This window comes from Phyllostomus discolor, chromosome 1, assembly GCF_004126475.2.
Source record: "Phyllostomus discolor isolate MPI-MPIP mPhyDis1 chromosome 1, mPhyDis1.pri.v3, whole genome shotgun sequence".
Lineage (NCBI taxonomy): Eukaryota > Metazoa > Chordata > Mammalia > Chiroptera > Phyllostomidae > Phyllostomus > Phyllostomus discolor.
In genome coordinates this window covers 192,555,742-192,577,049 of record NC_040903.2, presented here as the reverse complement: position 1 = coordinate 192,577,049, position 21,308 = coordinate 192,555,742, and the positions used below count along the sequence as shown (strand labels likewise).

The following is a 21,308-nucleotide window of genomic DNA, read 5'->3' as shown; positions in this document are numbered from 1 at the left end:
TAGCCTGGGAGGGGTTAGGGATGAGCTGTCGCTGCTCTTTGCTCCTCTGGTTGCAAATCTCCTAGGGTCCCTTAGAGCAGGGGTCCCCAACCCTTGGGTGTAGACCCATGCTGGTCCAGGCCTGTTAGGAACTGGGCCTCACAGCAGGAGGTGAGCTTGAATCATCCCACAACCACCCCCTCCACCCCCTGGTCCATGGAAAGATTGCTTTCCGTGAAACTGGTCCCAGATGCCAAAAAGGTTGGAGACCACTGCCTTGGAGTTTAGGAGATGCGTGCCTGTGAGGGGAAAAGAGGAGGAAGCGAAAAGCACGGGAATGTTCCTCTCACGAGGGTGAGAGCACCTTACTGATTTTTATTGTATTAGAATTTAAAGCTGAGAAAGTTTAAAGGTTATTTAAGAATATAGTAATAAACTTTACATTAATAATGTTTTAATTGAAAATAACTTCTAAAATAAACAATAGTGAGAAGAGTAACACTGAACATTTTTCCAAATCTCTTTAATGTCGTAATAGACATGATGAAGATATTTACATTTACTCTGTTGTGAAATAGTGGTTTAGCGATGTATATAAAGAAAATTCAGCCTTACAGATATGTAATTAGAAAAAGAGGAAGAGTATTTTAACGCCAAATCAAATAACTGTATTTCTACTTTGTTACTCTGCCAAAACTCAACAAATGGAAGTTTCTTTTTTTTTTTCTTTTTGAAAAATTTATTTACTTATTTTTAGAGAGAGGGAAAGAAACATCAATGTGCGAGAGATACATCCATCGGTTGCCTCTTGCATGCCCCCACCTGGGGACCTGGCCTGCAACCCAGGCATGTATGTGCCTTGACTAGGAATCGAACTCGTGACCTTTTGGTTTGCAGGCTGGCATTCAATTCACTGAGCCATACCAGCCAAGGCAACAAGTGGAAGTTTCTTAAAGATTAGTTACAATATACAATATGAAACCATATCAGAGAACTTCTCATAGTCTGTTACATTAAAATCTTTTACTCTGCCTTTAAAGCCTTCCTCTCAGGTTGGTGGTTTCTCTTGAAAAATTGGAACATCGGGCCATTTGGAGCCTGCATTCCTGAATGGCAGTAACTGGCTGGAGCTGAGTAGTGGCTTGTCCTTTAAAATGGGTTGAGTATTCTCCAGTATGCAGTTTAATTTGGCAGTTTTGCTATATGGCCCCTGTTGTGTTTGAGAGGCAGTGTTGTGTCATGGCAAGGAGCAATCGCTGGAGGTAGATTACCTGGATTCGGGTCCCAGCTCACACTCTTGGTTGCTCTGCACGGTGAGGTGGTTTAGCTTATCTGTAGTTTCATCTGGACAATAAGGATGATAATAGCTGCTTCCTACGGTTGTTTTAAAGGATTAGAAGAGCTTTGTGCATTGTTTTATAACCATGACACATTGATCATTTAAAAGACACTGATTCCCTGAGTTAGGCAGATTTTCCAAATCTTGACATGTTCTATTATGTATTTTAAGAAATCTCATTTGTTAATATCACCACCAATCTCATCAGAAAAGCTTTTAAGTATTGGAAGATGATTGCTTGAGCTGTTGGGAATATAGGTGTTTTCTGATTTTTATCACTGGCTACGAATACTACCAGTTGTTTTCCTTGACATGACAGGTTCATCTTGTTTGTTTGGAGAAAGTGTCTGCCAAGTACTCAAGTCTGAATAACCGTAGTTTGTCAGTCATTTCAAGTAAAAATGGTGTTCATGAAAAAATGAGCCAGTTTGGCTCCCAATATAAATGATCACACACACACATTCCACAAAGTCACCGCTGTCCTTTGCTCTTCAGTGGAAGTACTTCATGTGTACTTCCCATTTCATCATACAAAATATGAAGATGCGTGCTCTGGTTGAAGTGTGAGAAAATTATTTTTACTGCTTCATCAAGGACCTGCATGAAACTGACATCTGTTTTTTACTGCCAGCATGTGGCAGTTAAGGATACACTAATGACTAGTACCGTTTGCTGTGCTGCCTTCATTAGCCCTAAGACACCAGTAGTTCTGCAAACCACCATTGCTTTTTCACCATCAACGCAATGTCAACACAGTGAAAGAGGCAGATAACATTTTAGTGTTATGATGAAAATAGTTTCAACTTTGCAGCTCTCCTGGGGTTCATGGAACACTGTTTGAGAACAACTGTTCTAAAGCATGATATTGTGACAACATATCATGTCATAACATAACATGGTATCCTGTCCAGGGCCTGCCTATGTCAGAATTTAACGACTTCCCTCACATGGTTTGTTTGCTTGCTTTTTGTTTGTTTGTTTTTGTTTTTGGCTTTCATTACAATTCTTGTAGCTAAACCTTCGTGAGAATTTGAGTTGGTTGTTTTTTTCCCTTTTAAAAAAAAAGATTTTATTTATTTTTAGAGAGAGGGGCAGGAGGGAGAAAGAAAGGGAGAGAAAGATTGACTGGTTGCTGGCCTGCAACCCAGGCATGTGCTCTGACCAGGAATCAAACCAGCAACCTTTCGGTTCGTAGGCTGATGCTCAGTCCACGGAGCCACACCAAGCAGGGTTTTCCTTTAGAATAAAATCTTAGAAATGGGATTCTGGGTCAAAGGATATGATTTTTAAAATATTTATAAAATACATTATATTTATATATATATATATATTTTTTTTTTTACCCTTAAAGATGGTCGAACTAATTTACATTTGTACCAGTTCATTGAGACTGCATTATGGCTATTGCTGAGTGTTGTTTAATCTTTGCCAGTTCAATTAGTATGTGAAAAATGGTGTCATTTAAAAAATTTATATTGCTTTGGTTCTCACATAACTGGCCTTGATTATTAGTGATTCTGAATTTTTCATCTTTTTGGGGGGCCATTTTCGTAGTCTTTCATTAGGCTGGTTACATCACAACTGATTAGGTTGCACCTTTGTTACAACATTCTCCTAATACCTCTTGAGATTGATCCCTGGTTACCATTTGCATTTAAACAGGTAGCAAATCCTAGCTTTAGATATATAGAGGCCTTCCCTTAAAGAGATAGGTAATAAAGGTGCCTGGTAAACTATTTGAAATTTCAGAAGTTTGAGTTCTACATTTTTTTTTTTACTTTTGTCATATTTAAGAGGTATTGCTATGGTATTATTTAAACATTTTTTTAGTTGACGTCCCTTAAAACAATGCTTGAAAGGAAACTATATTATGTAATATCTATGAAATTGTGGTTTAAAGTTTTTAAAGAATAATTGGCACATAGTATATTAATTAGTTTTAGGTGAGTAACATAGTGATTTGACATTTATATACCTTATGTGATCACTACCCTAAGCCTAGTAACCATCTGTCACCATGCAAAGTTATCGAACTATTATTGACTATATTCCCTGAGCGTACATCTCCATGGCTTATTTACTTCATACCTGGAAACTTGTACCTCTTATTCCCCTTCACTTTTTTACCCTTCCCTTCCCTCCCAAATCATGGGCTTTATATACTAGTGGGTTTGTTTGTTTGTTTGTTTTTTGCCAATACACATTAAAATACGTAATTGTTAAAATTGTTGCTCTGCTGTCTGAAATCATCCATTGGCCTCTGCAGGGGCTTTAGAATCAGAAGTCGTGGATCTCAATCCCACTCTGCTTCTGGGGCAGGAGATAGAATAGGACGTCCTGAGACGCCACAGCCGTTGTCAGTCGGCATCCTGACAGTAATTAGCATTGTGGTTTCCTCCTGCGTTGTGGGAAATTGCATGTGTAGATGCTTAAGTAAACACCCTGTAAAGTCTATAACTGTTCAATAGAAGAGACCAATTCTCTGGCTTCCATATTTTGGGATGATGAAGCTGAGAGAACCAAGGCTGAAGCTGCTGTCCCTTTGGTTCCCAGAAGAAATGAGGATTTTGTGAGTTGGGATGATTTTGTCTGTGTAATTTGTAAGGTATGTGCTTGCTTTGGAATTAAATATTTTAGTGTAGCTTTTGTTATGACTGAATTTCTGCACGTAATTCTTAATTGGTAAAATGCAATTCCTGACACTTTCTGTATGATTAGAGTCCCTATCCCTCTTTTTCTTTTTCTCTTGTCTCCTGATGATTAGGCCAAGGACTGGGAGGAGGGAAAGGATTAGCTACTACGAGCAAAGAAAGAATTAACTTGGAACTTTTGAGATGATTTCCAACACACTGTAACCATGTGCTTTCTGCCAAGTGGTTATTAACACCTTGGTTTGCTGTGTTAAAACTGTAAATACAACAGGTCATGGCATTCCTCTTTTCACTGGATTGGGTTTTCACTGTCTTTTGGCCTGACCAGTTCAGCTACAGGAAGGTATGGGGCCATTTCAGGATTTGGTCTCTCTCTGTTTGACTGGATCCCGATTGTCAGGTTTTCCCCTCATTTCCCTGGATATTTTGCTGGTCAGTATTGGGTCTGGTGGGTGTTCCTGATTTTAGGCTTTCACCTGGTTTTAGAGGACTTACCAGTTATGATACCAGAAGCTCTCACTTGCTTTGCTTGTTTTTGTGTGGTCCGTTTAATTCTTGGATCGGTGAATTTACCTTGTTCTGCCTTAGTTTTTTTCACTGGCAAAATGGGGATGTTCAGGGTGATCTCTTGGGTGTCTTCCAGCTCTATTGTGATCCTGGTGTTGTTAACTTTGAATTTCTTTTTCTACTCTCAGAAATGAGAGACATTATCTTGGGATTGGTGTGCTGGAATGGGATTTTAAAACCCTACCTCTGCCCAGTTCCACTGCTACTCATCACCTGATTTTAGAGAAACCATTTTATTTCATGGCATCCCAGCTGGTTAGTTAGGGTGCTGTTGCTACTTTAATTCCTGCTTCCCATTTAATGTAAAGTTCTTAAGACTAGGAGTCAAGGCTTCCATCATTGAAGCAAGACAGTGCCTCACTTTTCACATCTTTATTTTTAGAGAGAGGGGAAAGGAAGGAGAGAGGGAGAGAGACATCAGTGTGAAGGGTTGCCTCTCGAGTGCCCCCAGCTAGGGACCTGGCTGCATGGGAATTGAACCAGCGACCCTTTGGTTTGCAGGCTGGCACTCAATCCACTGAGCCACACCAGCCAGGGCTCACTTTTCACATCTTTAAAATAGGGATAATGTTTTTACCCTACTTACCTAATTGGACATGTGGAAAAATGAGATAATAGGTATATAAATAGACTCTGCTTTTAGAACAAGAATACTAGGTAAGGACAAGGTATCAGGGGAAGTTAATATCTGTAAATGTTATCCCTCCTTTGGCTGCTTCTGCAGTAAAGGGGAAAATCCGTGTGATGCTACCTTCCCCTTTCAGGGGTGTCCAACCCATGGGCTGCATGCGGCCTGACACAAAATCGTAAATTTACTTAAAACCTTTTTTTTTGACTCATCAATTTTCATGTGTTTGTGTGTTGAACGTGTGGCCCAAGACAACTCTTCTTCTTCCAGTGTGGCCCAGAGACGCCAAAAGGTTGGACATTCCTGCCTTATCTCTTCATACTTGCAGGTGCACTTCCCTGATTTAGGGAGTGCCATAGGACCACAGCTTTGTGACCTTGGGCAAATCACCCAACCTTGATTTACCCCTGGGCCAGGTACAGCCTTTACTGAGGACTCCATTCAGCCTGCAAAATCAAGTTGTTATCTTCTCTTGAAAAATTGGAAGACCTGGCAACATGAAGCCTGCATTCTCCTATGGCAGTGATTTTCAAGTGGTGTGCTGCAAGAATTTTTAAAACATGCAATACCTGACTATTTAGTCAGGGGCTCTGACCTTTTACCTCTTAGATTGTCAAGTTAAAAAATGACAACAGCCAATACAACAACAGCCATCTGGTGTTAATGAATAAAAATTATACCTTTTTTTTTGTCAGATCAGCAAAAAAAATTTTTTGGTGTGCCACAGAATTTTAATAGTTAGTTTATATGTGCCATGAGATGAGAAAGGTTGGAAATCGCTGCCCTATGGCAGTAACTGCCTGTAAGTGAGTACTGGCTTATCCTCTCTGGTACTTGGCTTTATCATCTATAAAACTCATGGTAGTAGAGCTATTGTGATCCTCATTTTGTATTTGATAAAACTCAGGCTCAGGGAGATTAGGTTAGAAACATGAGTAAGTAAAAGAAATATGTGGGCTTCTATCTTTTAATTTTCCACTTTTTACAGAGACTTGGCACAAAGAAATATTTCTCAATGAACATGTCCTTGGGTCAGGATTTTTAAAACAATAATAAAGTAAAACAACAAAAACCAAAAACTTTATTTTCATGACCTTGTAGAAATACAGAATTTAGGTAACACTGCCCCAGGCCAGAAAACTCATAGTCGAAATAGGCAAACCTTAAACCCAGAACACTGTGAACTACAGGTAAGGGAGTGTCTGGTAGACAAGGAAGCAATTTCAAGGAGTCAGAGCTTGATGTTGACCAACAATGGAAGGAAGGAGGGATTCAAGAAACAAAGGAACCCAAGGAGCAAAGGCAACATTTTTCTAGAGAAGGAAGAATGAGTATGATTTGATCACTATTATCTTCTAGTGTTTTTTAAATTGTTAAAGGAAATATGTGTATGGCAAAAAGTCAACTAGTACAGAAAGTTATAAATGAAAACAAAAGCTTCTCAACAGTATATACTCAAAAGAATTAAAAGTAGGAACTTGAACAGATATTTGTCCATCCATGTTCTGAGTGACATTATTCACAGTAGCCAAAATGTCCATTGATGAATAGTTAAACAAAATGTGGTGTGTGTGTGTGTTTATGTATAACGGAATATTATTCAGCCTTAAGAAGGAATGAAATTCTGATACACATTACAATATGGATGATCCTTGAAGACATTATGCCAAGCGAATAAGCCAGACACAAAAGGACAAATGTGTGATTCCACTTACATGAGACACCTAGAGTGGTCAAATTCATAGAGGCCTCAAGTGAAGTGGTGGTTGTCGGAGGCAAGTGGACATTATTGTTTATAGGGTACAGAGTTTCAGTTTAGGATGATGTAAAAGTTCTAGCAATGGATAGTGGTGTTGGTTGCACAACAATGCAAATATATGTAAGGCTACTGAGTTGTACACTCAAAAATGGTTAAAATGGGCCCTGGCTGGTGTGGCTCTTCGTGGACTGCACGCCACCTGAGAACTGCAGGGCTGCTGGTTCCATTCCTGTTGTGGGTGCGCGAGAGGCCGCTGATCATGTATCTCTCACACACTTGATGTTTCTCTCCTCTTTCTCCCTCCTTTTTCCTCTCTCTAAAGTAAGTAAAATCTTTTAAAAAAATGGTTAAAATGGTAAATTTTATGTTATATATATTTTACACATTTTTAAAAACTCTTCAAACCGCTAGCCTAGATGTGGTATCCATTATAAAAAACTTCTTTTATAGCCATCTAGATGTGCAAATAAAAGCACAGATATGGCCTGGCTGGTGTGTCTCAGTAGACTTAGTGCAAGAGGTTGCTGATTTGATCCCCCATTAGGGCACATGCTTGGATTGCAGGCCAGGTGTGCCTGCACACCAATAGTTTAGGGTGTGCAAGAGGCAACTGATAGATGTTTTTCTCCCTTTCTTCCTCTCTCTAAAAATAAATAAAATCTTTTTTAAAAAAGCACCAGTATGCAAGTTTAAGTATATTCAATCAATATCTACTTACGGGGGCACTTGTTTAGGTGCTGGGGACTTTGCGGTGAACAAAATGGACAAGCTTCCTGCTATTGTGAGGCTTCTTAAGAATTTGTTTTAATGAGTGGATGTTGGTACGCATACTATTTTACACCTCATTTCCCCCTTAACCAAGACCTCTGGACATGTTTCCAAGTTCTTAAAGATCTGATTTAATGGCTATGTGTGTGTCTCTACGTGGTATGGATGTGCTGCAATTTGTGTCTGTTGTATTGAATGGAGTGGGGGAGGCAGAGGTATAGAGTTTGTTACAGTTTGCTGCCTGTATTTGTTCCTGTTGTAACTTAAAATTTTATTAGGAATATGCCCTGGTTGGCATAGCTTGTTTGGATTGAGTGCCAGCCTGTGAACCAAAGGGTCTCCAGGTTGATTCCTGGTCAGGGCACATGCCTAGGTTGTGGGCCAGGACCCCAGTAGGGGGCTCATGAGAGACAACCACACATTGATAGATTTTTTTAAAAATTTTTATTAAGAATATAATATAAGCTTGTTAAAGTGAAGCAGTACCAAATATATAAAGTAAAAGTAAAAACTCTACAGTTTGTCCTCTACCTCTCTTTTAATCTTATTCCCTGGATGTAGTAACCACTGTCAACAGTGTTTAGCATCCTTCTATATATTTTTAATGTGTCTTCAAATATAAAGAATACATAATACATAGAATATAAATATTCTTAATCTGTAGGAGCTGACTCACACAGTGTAATACAGCTCATTTAATTCAGATTTTTTGAGAGTTATGCAGAAGAAAGAGTTGGACTGAGGTTCATGAGACCTAGATTCTGTCTAGATTCTGCTACTGTGACAGATAGGCAGTTCCTTAGTTGTCATTTGTATGGTGTCCCACCATCAAGGAGATCACATCAAGGAGGGTGCTTTGAAAACTAGTATGCTATGAACATTTAAGTTCTTTTGTTGAAAGCACTAGAAACCAACCCAGGTACTGTTGGATGACCCCCCCCCCCAAAAAAAAGTCCTTAATGGAAGAATTTTAGGTAGTAAGTGAAGAAATATTTAAACAACTAGGTCTCTGCAAAGTCAGGAACAGGGTGGCTTTGAGAAGTTAAGTATCAGTGCTTATTCCTTTCCTTTTCTGTATTGTCTGTTTGAGATTTAATTCCTAGGGAAAAGTGAGTGGCTTAGGGGCCATATATTTACCGACGGTTAAGGGGGTTGAGCCCTGGGTTTATGTGTCTCATCAGAATCTCATGGAGTTGGGGAGATGCAGTCTGGGGAAAGATGGGACTCAAAGCTAGCAAAACCGAGAGTCACCCTTGAAATATGAGCTGTTTTAACCCTAGATTCTTACTCCCCTCTTAAGGAGGAGATGATCGCAGGGTTCTGCTATGGCACATGGAACAAGCTATCCACTCCAGAGTCAAGCCCATACAGTTGAAAGGAGAGCATCATTCCAACATTTTTTGCCTGGCTTTCAACAGTGGGAACACCAAAGTATTCTCTGGAGGTAAGAAAGAAGAATTCCACATGGGGAAATTCACTGTGGCTGGTGTTTTACATAAAGGAGTGCTAAAATAACTCCTTATTTTTCTTTACTTCATTTTTCTATAGAATTTCTGGTTTTCTATAGCTTGCCTTTTCTGCATTTCAGCAATTTAGGCACATGTATTAGAGTAATCTCCATCCCACCTTACTTTCCTCCTTTTCCCTTCCTCCCTGCCCCCTCTCTCTCCCTCTTCCTTTCTTCCATCCTACCCTCTCTCCTGCTTCCCCTCCCCTTCTCTCCCCTCCATCCCTCCCTTCCTTCCCCTCCTTCCCCCTTCTTTCCTTTCCTCTCTCCCCCACTTCTGCCCTGCCCGCCCTTTCATTCTTTGGCTCTCACTCTTTTTCTCTCTCTCTCTTTTTTTTTTGGTTGAATATTTTTTACATTGTAATCTGCTATACAGACACACACACATATGTGAAACAGCACTTAATGTTACTATGTGTGGTACACTCTCGTTTGTTTTTTTTGTTTTGTCCTATTTCATTTTTAAGGTTTTTAAAGGTTGTGGCTCAAATCAATCTTAGGACCTATGGATGGCTCCTGTTTGAAAAACGTTGTGTTAGGGTGTAACTGGAGTGGCTTGCGCTCAGGCCAGCCTCTTCGTGACGGCTTCCATCAGCTAACCACACACACTCCTTTCTGACCAGCCAACTTCTAGTCCTGACCGCTCCTCTGAGCTGTAGATTTCCCCACTGAGTGTCTCCCTGTCTGTTCCAGAAGCAGTTTAAATGCAACCTACCTAAAACCAAGATGATTAGTTCTCCTCCCCTGTGCAAACATTTCCTCTTATTCCCTGGATTCCCTTTCTCAGTTATAATCCCCATTTACACAGTTACTTACGTTGTTAGGGTTAACTTGAAGAATCTGCTGACCTTGAAGTATTTTCAACTTACAAAAAAAGACAGTTTCACATGGTTCAGCCTAATAGAAATCTTGAAGTCATCCTCAAACATGCCTTTCTTTCATGTGCACATTCTGTCAGTCACCAACTAGACTTGAAAACCCCTCATTCCCTCTTTAGTTCCCGTTCTCTTCCCATACCTTCTGTCCCGATTCAGGTCCTCATCTTTGGCCTGGACTATTGCAGTGTCCTTCTGTCATTTCTGTTACCAGTCTCTAATCCTCCTTTTAGTTCATTGCTTATGCACGTTTTCTTTTTAAAATAAAGGGCTTTTTTTCTTTTCTTTTTATTGAATGTATTGGGGTGACATTGGTTAATAAAATCATAGTTTTCAGATACATGATTCTACAATACATCATCTGTATATTGTATCATACGTCGCCACCCCAAGTCATGTCTCCTCCATCACCATTTATCTCCTCTTTACCTTCTCCCTCGCCCCACTCTCCTTCCCCTCTCGTAGTCACCATACTGTTATCTGTGTCTATGAGTGTAAAAACAAAGGCTTAATCATGTGAATCTTTTTGACTATAGTGTCCACAGGGTACAGTCTAAACCCTAGTCTACTCTCTGGCCTCATCTCCCTCCCCTTGCATCTCGTACTCTAGTCCACTAAACCACTTGCCATCATAGGTGCCTGTGTACCTTTTGCTCATGCTAGTCCTCATGGGTCATCATTAATTGTCCAGTTCCCACCAATTTCCCTAAGGCTCCCATTGGTAAGAGTTTTGAGTAATTTGAGTTTCTGTTTAAATGTATCCTTTTCCATTAAAACACTCTCCCCTTCTTCCGTGTACTTCATCTTGCTCCTGAAGGAAACAATTATTCCTTTATCTGTGTCCCCATTTTAAGCAGATCTCTATAACAGGACAACTTACTTTGTTAATTATTTGTGTGGTTGGACTGTGAGTTCCTCAAGGTCTGGGAAGAATCTTTCTTTTCTCATGCCCCCAGCACCTCTCCTGTGCCTGCTACCCAGAAGGCCTTAGTATGGATTTGATTTACTTCGCAAGTACCCACAATAGAGTTTAGAGCCAGGGATCTAAGATGACCTGGGCCACCGCTAATTTTGCTTTCTATTGAAATGACTTTTGGGTGTGCCTTCAGCATAAAATGGAAGTTTTTTACTTTCCGTCTTTCATGGTTACGTTATTCTCTTCTGGCTATATAAACTATTTGAAGGTGGGACTACACATAATCATGAATGTAGTATTTTTAGATTTCTTGATGTGATAAAGAAAATGCAAGAGACAAAAATTATATCTAAAAATTCCCCATTATTTAGAATCACATGGTCATCAAATTTTAATGCTATAAGAGATGATGAGGATGTAAATAGTAGTAAACATTTACTGGGGGCTTATTCAGTGCTTGGCCCTGTTCCCAATGCTTTTTACAAATGTGCTCTTATCCTTACAATGAACCTATAAGGTAGGTACAATTATTGTATCTATTTAGCAGATAAAAAACTGAGGCATAGAAAAGTTGCAGGTACTATTCCAGATCTCACAGTTAATGAGTGTTTTGTTTAAAAAATAAAGAAAGAAAAAAGCTAGCTCAGATTGATTTGTCCTTGATCATTTACTTTTTCCTTATTGGCCACAGATTTTTTTTTTAACATTACAATGGGTGATACATTTTGGAAACAGTTATGTTATACTTAGTTGTTATTATTATGTTTTTAAAGTTTTCTAAAAGAATGTCCAATCCTTAATTATTTTTTAATATCTTTTTCTAATTAACTCCTAATTTGTATTAACATTGACTTCATTCATATTTAATTTTCCCTGAAAACCTTGAAATACTAAACTGTAATGTGGACAGGGATCATTTTCTTGGAGTGATCACATGCCTACTTTTTTCCCTTACAGGAAATGATGAGCAGGTCATCCTCCATGATGTTGAAAGGTAAATAGATTGTTAGTGTGTGAAGGTGATTGACTCTTTTTCATATGAAAAGCAGCCCAAAGTAGTTTTTATTTTTTGAAGAAAAAACAACAACAACATGAAACCAGCTGTCCTTTTCTGAAGAAGATTTCTGTAATAATTTTGAAATAAAATTTTGATTAAAAAGAAAGATTTGCAAAGCTGGTATGAAATAAAGCTTTCAGGTGAAAACTTGAAGGAGAGTTGGAAGGGAAGGAAACATAATAATAATAGGTAAGATTTATGTGCCAGCCCCCATCCTAAGTGCTTTGTATGTGTTAATCAGTTTAACCCTTACAGTAAATTCTATGAGGCAATATGATCTCAATTACAGATGAGGAAACTTAAAGTCGGGTGGTGCCAGGATCTGAACTTAGGCAACCTGGCCTCAGAGCTTTTATCACTGTGCCAGACTGCCAGCAGGGGCCCCTCTTTTACCCAGCTGGCATCAGACCTGGCTGCTTTAATACTTTTCCTTTTTGTAAATCAAGTGGCACCCCCAGATCTATACATAAGCACAGGCATTCTGTAGTAAGTGAAAACACAAAATTCATCTCTTGAGTCATTTTTAAATGTGCTCATTTAGTACAAAAGGCAAACTTACCCTGAAACCTATAAAAAGTCTCTTTAATTGTACATTTATTTTTTCACTTGAAAGTTGAATGCGTACCTTTAAAGGAAATGTAATATCCTTTCAGTTTAGTTAGGTTGCCTTTCTCCTGAAAATCAAGGGGGAACCCTACCCTAGGAACTAGAGGGCTTGGACTCTGCACCGTCTTTGTGTGTGTGTATGTGTGTGTGCCCGTGTGCCTCTCTCTCTGCTCTCTGTCTCTCAGCAGTGAGACCTTGGATGTGTTTGCTCATGAAGATGCAGTGTACGGCTTGTCGGTGAGCCCAGTGAATGACAACATTTTTGCCAGCTCCTCAGATGATGGCCGGGTTCTCATCTGGGACATTCGGGAGTCCCCTCATGGAGGTAAGGTCACTGTGCAAAAAGCCATTGGATTGTGTTGAAGGGTTTGATGTCAAGTTCACTGCAGATTCAATTTATGATCTGAGTAACCTGGGTGGGAGTGAAGTAAACAGAGAAGAAACTCTCACATAGGGGCACAGGTGTGTGTTTCTGGAGGTCCCACCCTACCCCTAAGTGGTCAGAAGTGAGGCCCCTTGCTAGTCCTTTCTAGCCACCTGTGAATCTCTTCAAACCCTGTGCCTATAGTAAACACCTCAACAGCTTGGTATTTAGTGGCCCCAAGGAACAGAAGATGTGGTGCCTCATTGTAGAACTTAGCAAGCAAGAGCCAGCTCTGTGTGTGGTTCTGACATGCACACATTCTTGGTTATTTACAGAGAAGGGGGTGTTATGTACTTTTTTGAATCCTAATTTTAGGTTTGTTTTTTTGCTGAAAGAACCACAGAACCTAACCTTAACTGTATGTAAGGAACTTAAAATGACAGCAAATAAACTCTTTACGGGGAATTATCTGGGTACATTCTTCTTCCAAATGTGTTCTTTGAGTTTTGAAGTATAAAATGAAGAGTTGTTTTGTCGAATTTTTCTGAAGTTCTTCAGGAAATGCATTTTTTAGCTCATTTCCTGCAGAGAGATTTCTCTCTGTAATTCTGCCTATCTTCAAAGGTTCTTTCCTCCAATACTACCCTCAGTGCCACCCTGTCCCCACCCTTGGTGAAGCTTTGTCATGATTATGCCTGTGTACATAGAGTTACTTCGCTGCTTGCCTTGTCTGGCAGCATCTGGGCCTTTTTATTATTCTATATTCTAAGCATTTAATGTGCTGGGCTGTGCCATTATTGAGGTGCAGGCTATAAGAGAAGCTTGTACTTAGGGTTGGCCAGGTAAGGTAGCTGCAAAGCAACAGCTGTGGTGGAGTCACCACGTGCTTGGCAGGTGAAATTCTCCTTTGTCTGAACCACATGCTGGGTGGAATAACTGAGTCCCACCCCATACAGGCACCTATGAAGTGTCACATATGGAAATTATAGACTGGGGAATGCTTTCTATTACTTCTAAACAACTTCCATAGGAGCATATCCTCCCAGATACAGGTAATTCCTTCCTCACTCGAAGCTAGCTAATATAGTCAAGGGCTGCTGGATTTCTAGGTAAAGTTGATTAGGAGCTGGCTAGATGCAGGTTCAAGTGTTAGGTGTCTTTTGTTGTTGTTGTTAAAATATTCTAATACTGGGGGTGAAATCATAAAATTCTAGACAGAGACGATTTTCTTTTCAATTTAGGGAGCAATATGACCAGAAGGGCAAACTATTATTTTTACTTGGCTTCATTTTTCTTACTGTGTTGCTTTTTCTTCATTAAATTTTTAGGTGGTTCTAATACTTTTAATTTCTAAAACTCATACATTTGGATTAAGGTATAATAATCCTATCAGTAATTAGTCATGAATTTTTTCAGCTCATGTGGAATTCAGTTTTACTTACTGTAAAGCAGATTACTTCCTTTTTACAGTGACTATCTCTGTTTTATCACAAGATCTGAATAGGTGCTCTATGTATTTCTGAATACTATAGCTTAAGGTTTGTTTATATATATTTCAGTTACTTTTTTCTATGTGCAGAAAGTGTGTGCTAGGACTTGCGGGATCCTTGTGAGTACAGGTGACTGAGGTGGGGTTCCAGCCCACTGGCGTGGTCACTGGAGGGTGCGCTCCTGCTCGCATTCACATCCCTGCTTGTCTGCCTGTCCCTGGCCCAGAGGCGCCCCAGATGGACTGATAGTAGTTTCTTTCTTCACAGAGCCCTTCTGCCTGGCAAACTACCCGTCAGCCTTCCACAGCGTCATGTTTAACCCTGTGGAGCCCAGGCTGTTGGCCACAGCCAACTCAAAGGAAGGAGTAGGACTCTGGGATATTCGGAAACCTCAGAGGTGAGCTTCTTTATTCATAAGGTGTTAACACTTTTCCCCACCTCAACTGTCAGGTAATGTGATCAGCCAGCAAGAGCTGTGAGAAACTGCTGGCAGCTGATCTCAGTTGGCCATCTCCTCACATGCACTAGTGTCTCCGAAGCCCGGGAAGCTGTGTTTCCGGGACAGGCAGTGTGAGAAGTCATGCTGCTTGCAGAGGAGTCTGGACTCTCAATGAGGCCAATTCTAGCAAATACATGAAGTAGGAGCGAGAGCCTGCCCTCACTGTTGCCTTCTGTCTTTAGCCCCAGGTTCCTAGGTTTCCCCAGTTGCCTGGGAGCTTTTTTTTTTTTTTTTAACCTTTGTTACTGGTATGTTTTCTAAATGTTTATACATTGGTATGGTTCTTCTTTTTCCTGGTATCTAGTCACTATCTCCAAAGGTAACCACAGTTAACAGTTTCTTACGTATCTTTCGGGAACTGTGGGGGGGGGGGCTCTGCCCACAGGCCACCCCCCTGGCCACTATGGATGAGAATAAGTCTACTAAGATATGATCTGCTTGGGGAGGAAAGGTGGCCGATCTCTCAAAGGAGAAGGGCCAGGAGCCTGTTCCTCAATGGGCTTTTATTGGGTTCAGTTTGCACAGGAATACAGGTAAAGCTCATCAGTTATTGTCAGGCAGTAAGGATCAAACAATGGATAACACAACAAACTACAAGGGCTTATTCTGAGTCAGGGTCTGTTAGCTAAGGGACTACAAAACTTTGGGAAACAAACTCATTTCCTGCTTGGACCCTTATCATTTAATTGAGAGCATTCTTAGCAAAGCAGATTTCACAGGATTTTACATATTCTTTCTTAGGTCTGATCACCTGGGGAACCCGCCCTTTCCAGCACAGGGCTGCACTGCCCTGTCATTGTTTCAGGCTTAAGTCAGGTGGGGGAAGTAAGGCAGCCAAGAGATTAGGAGATTTCTCTCAGACAGAATGAAGACTCAGGCTATGTCAAAGCTGAGGGGTGAGGGTCCATCATCCCCTTTTGCTATAGCCCCCCAAGTCCTTCCCTGGGGGGCCCCGTGATCATGCCTGTCTTAGGTTGTCCCTCCCTTGAGGAGTCTTACCTGTCATTGGCTAACTGATCATGCATTGGGGGCCAGGCAGGGTGAAGTAAAATGGGCAGCGGCAGTGCTCCTGCCAGGGAGATAAGCTTTGTCTCCTTAGTGGCTTATGACCCCAAGGTCACTCAGCCTTAGCCATGGAGGGTTACAGCTTCTGAAACGAGGCAGGGTATTTCCCAATAGGGAACATAATTTATTACATGTAATAGCATGTATGTATGTCCTTTAAAAATTTAGACTAAAGGAATCATGCATAATATCCACTGTTTTCAACTTTTTAAAAATTATATATTGGAGTTTTCCTCATATCAGCACTTATAGACCTACTGTTTTTTTTTTAAATATATTTTAATTTATTTTTAGAGAGAGGGGAAGGGAGAGAGAGAAAGGGAAAGAAACATCCATGCGAGAAAGAGACATCATTTTGTTGGTTGCCTCTTGTACATGACCCAACCAGGGACTGAACTTGCAACCCAGGCATGTGCTCTGATGGGGGATTCAACCTCGACCTTGCAGTTTGTGGGAATGATGCCCAACCAACTGAGCCACACTGGTCAGGGCCAGATGTAGCAAACTTTTTAAATGGCTACATGATGTTTCATTTATATGATTACACCCAGCAGTCAGGACTTCTTGTTATAGACAGTGCAGCATTGAACCTGGTTGCCCATCTGTCTTCAACTACCTCTGCAGAAGTATCTGTAGGGAGTTGCCACATCAAAGGGTATATGTTTTCACATGGTTCATAAAAATTGTCCAGTTGTCCCACCACCACCAAAGACTAGTGATTTATAAGCCCACTAGCTGTGCGTGAGTTCACACGTTTCTCCAGACTCTCACCAACAGTTAAACTGTTGCTTGTCTTATGGGAGGGAAATACTATCTTGTTTTGGGTACTCCTTCAGTTGTGGGTGAGATTATATGGTTTCTTTGGTACCTCTAGTTTTCAAAGTTCATACTAGGGAAAAGTCATCTAATAAGGCTAATTGGTAGTCTTGACTGATTCCTTTCTTATAAGAGGAAGAGCACAGTGCTGTGGAGACCAGCATGGTTTTACCTGTTACTTTCAACTCTTCGGAGGTTCCATGTGTTTTTACGGGTAGGATTCAGAAAAGGGGCATAAAATATTCTTGGGGTCCTGTTCTCCATCCACTGGTGTTTGGGGATTAAATTACAGATCTTCTCTGTCTGAATTCTCTCAGTACAAGTTGGTCTGGGGGAGGAAGAAAGGGCCCTTTGTCTTTCCCATGCAGGATTCATTATGCTGCATTCGCAGTACATGGTTTGTCTCCTGAACACAGCTGCCTGGAAACTCCAACCCAGATCTTGGGGCACTTCTGAATCTCCTGGGAAGAAAGCTTGGAACTGCGGATACTTGAAGTCTAGGGAAAGATTTCAGGGAATTTGTGAACCCCTTATAATTGCAGGTAAAATGGTGTGTGCTTGTGAAGCTGAATGAGCACACATGGCATTCTCCTCACCCCCCAAAGACGGGGAAAGAGAATTTCCTAGGTTCTCAAGGAGACCCTTAACCCCCAACAGGATAAGAGTCGCTTGGTGTTCTAAAGATTCTAGATTTAGAGCTTATTGTGGTTTCTTAGCAGGCTAATAGGTAACTTCTAGCTTATAAGAGGTTGTTCATGTGAGTGAATTCTGGGCCTACTCAAGAGGCCTACTGGCCTCCTAGAATGAATATAATCACCAAGGATCATTAAGGGGGCTTTTTCCTGGCTTAACCTTTGGATTGTCCCGTACTAGAATGGTTTCTCTGACCTACCCCAAGCCTAAGCTGTGCTTCCCTCCTTTAGCTTGGTAACCCGTAGAAGTGTGAGTAGGGTTATGTTTTCTTACTGCTGCCGTGAAATAAGCTGGTTAGAAGGCTGGCTGGTAGAATAAGATGTCAGCTCTAATAGGGACTTCAGTTAGCGTCTGGTCTGATGTCCTCATTGTACTGATCTAGCCCAGCAAGGTACTGGAGGCTGAAGAACCTGATGGTTTAGAGTGAAGGATCTGAAGCCATACGTTCTGGGTGCAAAATCCAGGTGTGATCTTGAGTGAGTTACCTTACCTCTCAGTGTTCCATGACAACAAACGATAGCTAACTTTTGTTAAGCATTACTTGCTAGGGATAATGACAATTATATGAATAATGTTATTTAATCCTCATGAGAGCCCTTTGAAGTAGGTTCTGTTATTTCTATTTTAATGATAAGGAAATCAAGGCACAGAGGTAAAATAGAGAGAGAGAATGTGTGAGTGTGAGTAATATCCCCCACTCTTTTTTAATCATTTAGGATCCCTTTATGTTCTAGTTTTTTTGATCTGCACCTCCTTGCAACAGAACTTTGTAATAATTCCTCTCAGGTTTTTCCAATACAGACCTGTCCAGCTCTGAAGTTGGTCCATCTCCGAGTCTTTAGACTTTCTGCCTCTAAAAGTTAAACTTCTTTTTACTGTCTCCTGATCCAGTCCCTTGTCTGCTTGTTAGCTTTTCAAGTTTCTTGATCTTCTAACTCTGGAAACCTGCATGTGCTATTTATCTTGCTGCAAAGCTTCAGAACAGAGATTGTAAACTCGTTGCCCATAGGCCAGAGTCAACCCACAGAGATATTTTGTTTGGCCTACATGATGTAATAGTGTTTGGAAAGTTACACAGAAAAATCACAATTTCTAGTATCTCTTGAAAAAGGGACAAGATTTGTTATCATTGGACCTTTATTTCTTATGTGGCAACGGTCAGCTGAAACCAAGTCATGCATTCCTCTTTAAACCCTAGGGTGTGTTTTGGGTTCCACCACTTCTTAGTGTCTTTTTAAAAACTCTTCACCAAGGACATTTTTTTTTTTCATTGCTTTCAGAAAGAGAGGAAGGTGGAGGGGGGGGGCGGTGAGGGATGGGAGAAAGAGAAATGTCTATGTGAGATACGAGAGTGAAATATCAGTCAGTCGCCTCCTGCATGCACCTGGAACAGGGATCAGACTTGCCCAGACTGGGGATTGAACCTGCAATATTTTGGTTGTGGGACAACCCTCCATCCAACTGAGCCACACTGGCCAGGGCCACCCCTTAATGTCTTAATCCAAGTGTGCTTTCTTCATTTACGTTACTTGCCGGGCAAAGGTCTGCTTTAGCAATTTCAGCGGTAATGAGTGGGCCATAGGTGGGGAACTTGGAGTGTAAGTGACTGCATGAGAGAGAGAACCTCACCTATGCAAATATACATTGCATGTTTGGACAAGGTTTCGCTTATTCATTTGCCTTGTCTCTGCTGATGTCTTTTACAACCGTCCTCTCCTTTGTCACTGCCAACATCCCCATTACATCTTGTGAGGCTGTTGCACTGGCCTCTGAACAGTTTTCAGTAGTGAGACCCTTTAACGCCTGAAGTATTAGGAAAAGTGCAGTCCCCCACTGTTACTCTTCTCGTCTCAGACTTTGCGATCCTGTTTTAGCTGTCTGCTCATGCACCGCCTCTCTCCTCATATCTTTCGTCTCTGCCCGTTTCTGTCAGGGACTGCTAGTTCTGTGACAGGTAACAGTGTCTTGCTTTGACAAGAATAGTCAAGAGAGTGGTTGTTTCCCACTCAATCATAAAACTAGGGCAAGCCAGGAATTCCTGTAAAGACTTAACTCATAAGATGAAGCCGTTGCATGTTGTGGAAACAACACACGTAAAACGGGGCGATGAGCGCACATTCCTGCTATCAGAGAGAAATTGCTCTTGGGACCTTGCCTGGCTTTGGAGGCCTCTAGGTCCACTGTCTGTCCTGTAGAGACTAAATTACGTGTAGCTCCTCGCCTCTGAACAAGCCAGACCATCTGTGCCATGCTGCATTTGAGGGTTGCTTATGCCATTCTGTGGAAAACAGACCCCCGGGGTGTGACCTGAAAGGCTGGAGAAGGTACTCGTGCTCTGGTGTGTGTTGGAACTTTAAAGACAGGCTCTCCAAGCATGGCCCCCTTCCTCTTGGAATGCAAGGCCATTGGGGTGCAGAAAGATTTTTTTTCTTTTTTCTTTTTTTTTTAAGATTTTATTTATTTATTTTTTAGAGAGGGAAGGGAGGGAGAAAGAGAAACATCATTGTGCGGTTGCTGGGGGGCATGGCCTGCAACCCAGGCATGTGCCCTGACTGGGAATTGAACCTGCCACACTTTGGTTCGCAGCCTGTGCTCAATCCACTGAGCTACGCCAGCCAGGGCTTAAAAGATTTCTTAAATTACTTAAACAAAATCTCAAAAGCACTATATATGAAAATTTTTTTGACAAATTAGATTTCATTCAAATTAAGAATTTCTGTTCATCAAAGACACCAGTAAGTAAAAGGTGAGCTAAAGAACAAGCCATAGTCTGGGGGGAAATATTCATGACACATGTATTGAGCAAGAATTCATATCCAGAGTGTATAAAGAAATCCGAATTGGTAAGTAAGACACAAAACTCAATTTTTTAAATGAGTAGAAATGTCGAATAGGTGCCTCACAAAAGAAGATATCCAGCCCTGGCTGGCGTAGCTCAGTGGATTGAGCACGGGCTGCGAACCAAAGTGTCGCAGGTTTGATTCCCAGTCAGGGTACATGCCTGGGTTGCAGGCCATGCCCCCCAGCAACTGCACATTGATGTTTCTCTCTCTCTCTCTCTCTCTCTCTCTCTCTATCTCCCTCCCTTCCCTCTCTAAAAATAAATAAAATTATTTTTTTAAAAAGAAGATATCCACATAGTGAATAAGCACTTGGAAGGTACTCAGAGCTTCATTACTCATGAGGGAAGTACAAATTAAAACCACAATGAAGTATCACTGTACACCTCGAATGGGGAAAACCAGAGACTGACAGTACCAGTTGTTGACTAGAGTTTGGAGCAACCGAAACTCCCGTGCACTTTAGGTGAGTGTAAATTGGTACAACCACTTGGGAAAACTGTCTGTCAGTATTGACTAAAGCTACACGTGACTCCATGACCCAGTCTCACTCTTAGGTATATCCATGACCCAGTCTCACTCTTAGGTATGGCTAAGAGAGATGGGTACATGTTTCTACCAAAGACACATACAAGAATATTCACAGTCGCTTTATTCATAATAGCCCAAAGCTGGAAACACCATGAACGTCCATCAAAGAAGAAATGGATAAGTAAACCTCCAAAGAGCCACACAGTAGACTATTGCACAGACATGAAAAGAATGAACTACTGAAACACACGTTCACGTGGCTGACTCTCATAGCCATAATGTTGAATGAGGGAAGCCAGACACAAAAGTGTGTGGCTCCACCCGTGTGCTGCTGAGGACAGACAGGTTACAGAACTCC

At 41.1% G+C, this 21,308-nt stretch overlaps 1 protein-coding gene across 2 annotated transcripts in view; it reads left to right on the top strand.

Annotated features, from left to right (window-relative positions):
• The window catches only part of DCAF5 (DDB1 and CUL4 associated factor 5), a 101,172-nt gene that overhangs the window by 14,370 nt on the left and 65,494 nt on the right, over positions 1-21,308 (top strand). For both annotated transcript variants that reach the window (XM_028506520.2, XM_028506517.2), the window contains exons 2-5: positions 8,992-9,135; positions 11,947-11,983; positions 12,838-12,977; positions 14,774-14,903. In XM_028506520.2, the coding sequence (XP_028362321.1) occupies positions 9,024-9,135; positions 11,947-11,983; positions 12,838-12,977; positions 14,774-14,903 (419 nt within the window). In that variant the 5' untranslated portion in view covers positions 8,992-9,023. The remainder of the gene's footprint in view (positions 1-8,991; positions 9,136-11,946; positions 11,984-12,837; positions 12,978-14,773; positions 14,904-21,308) is intronic.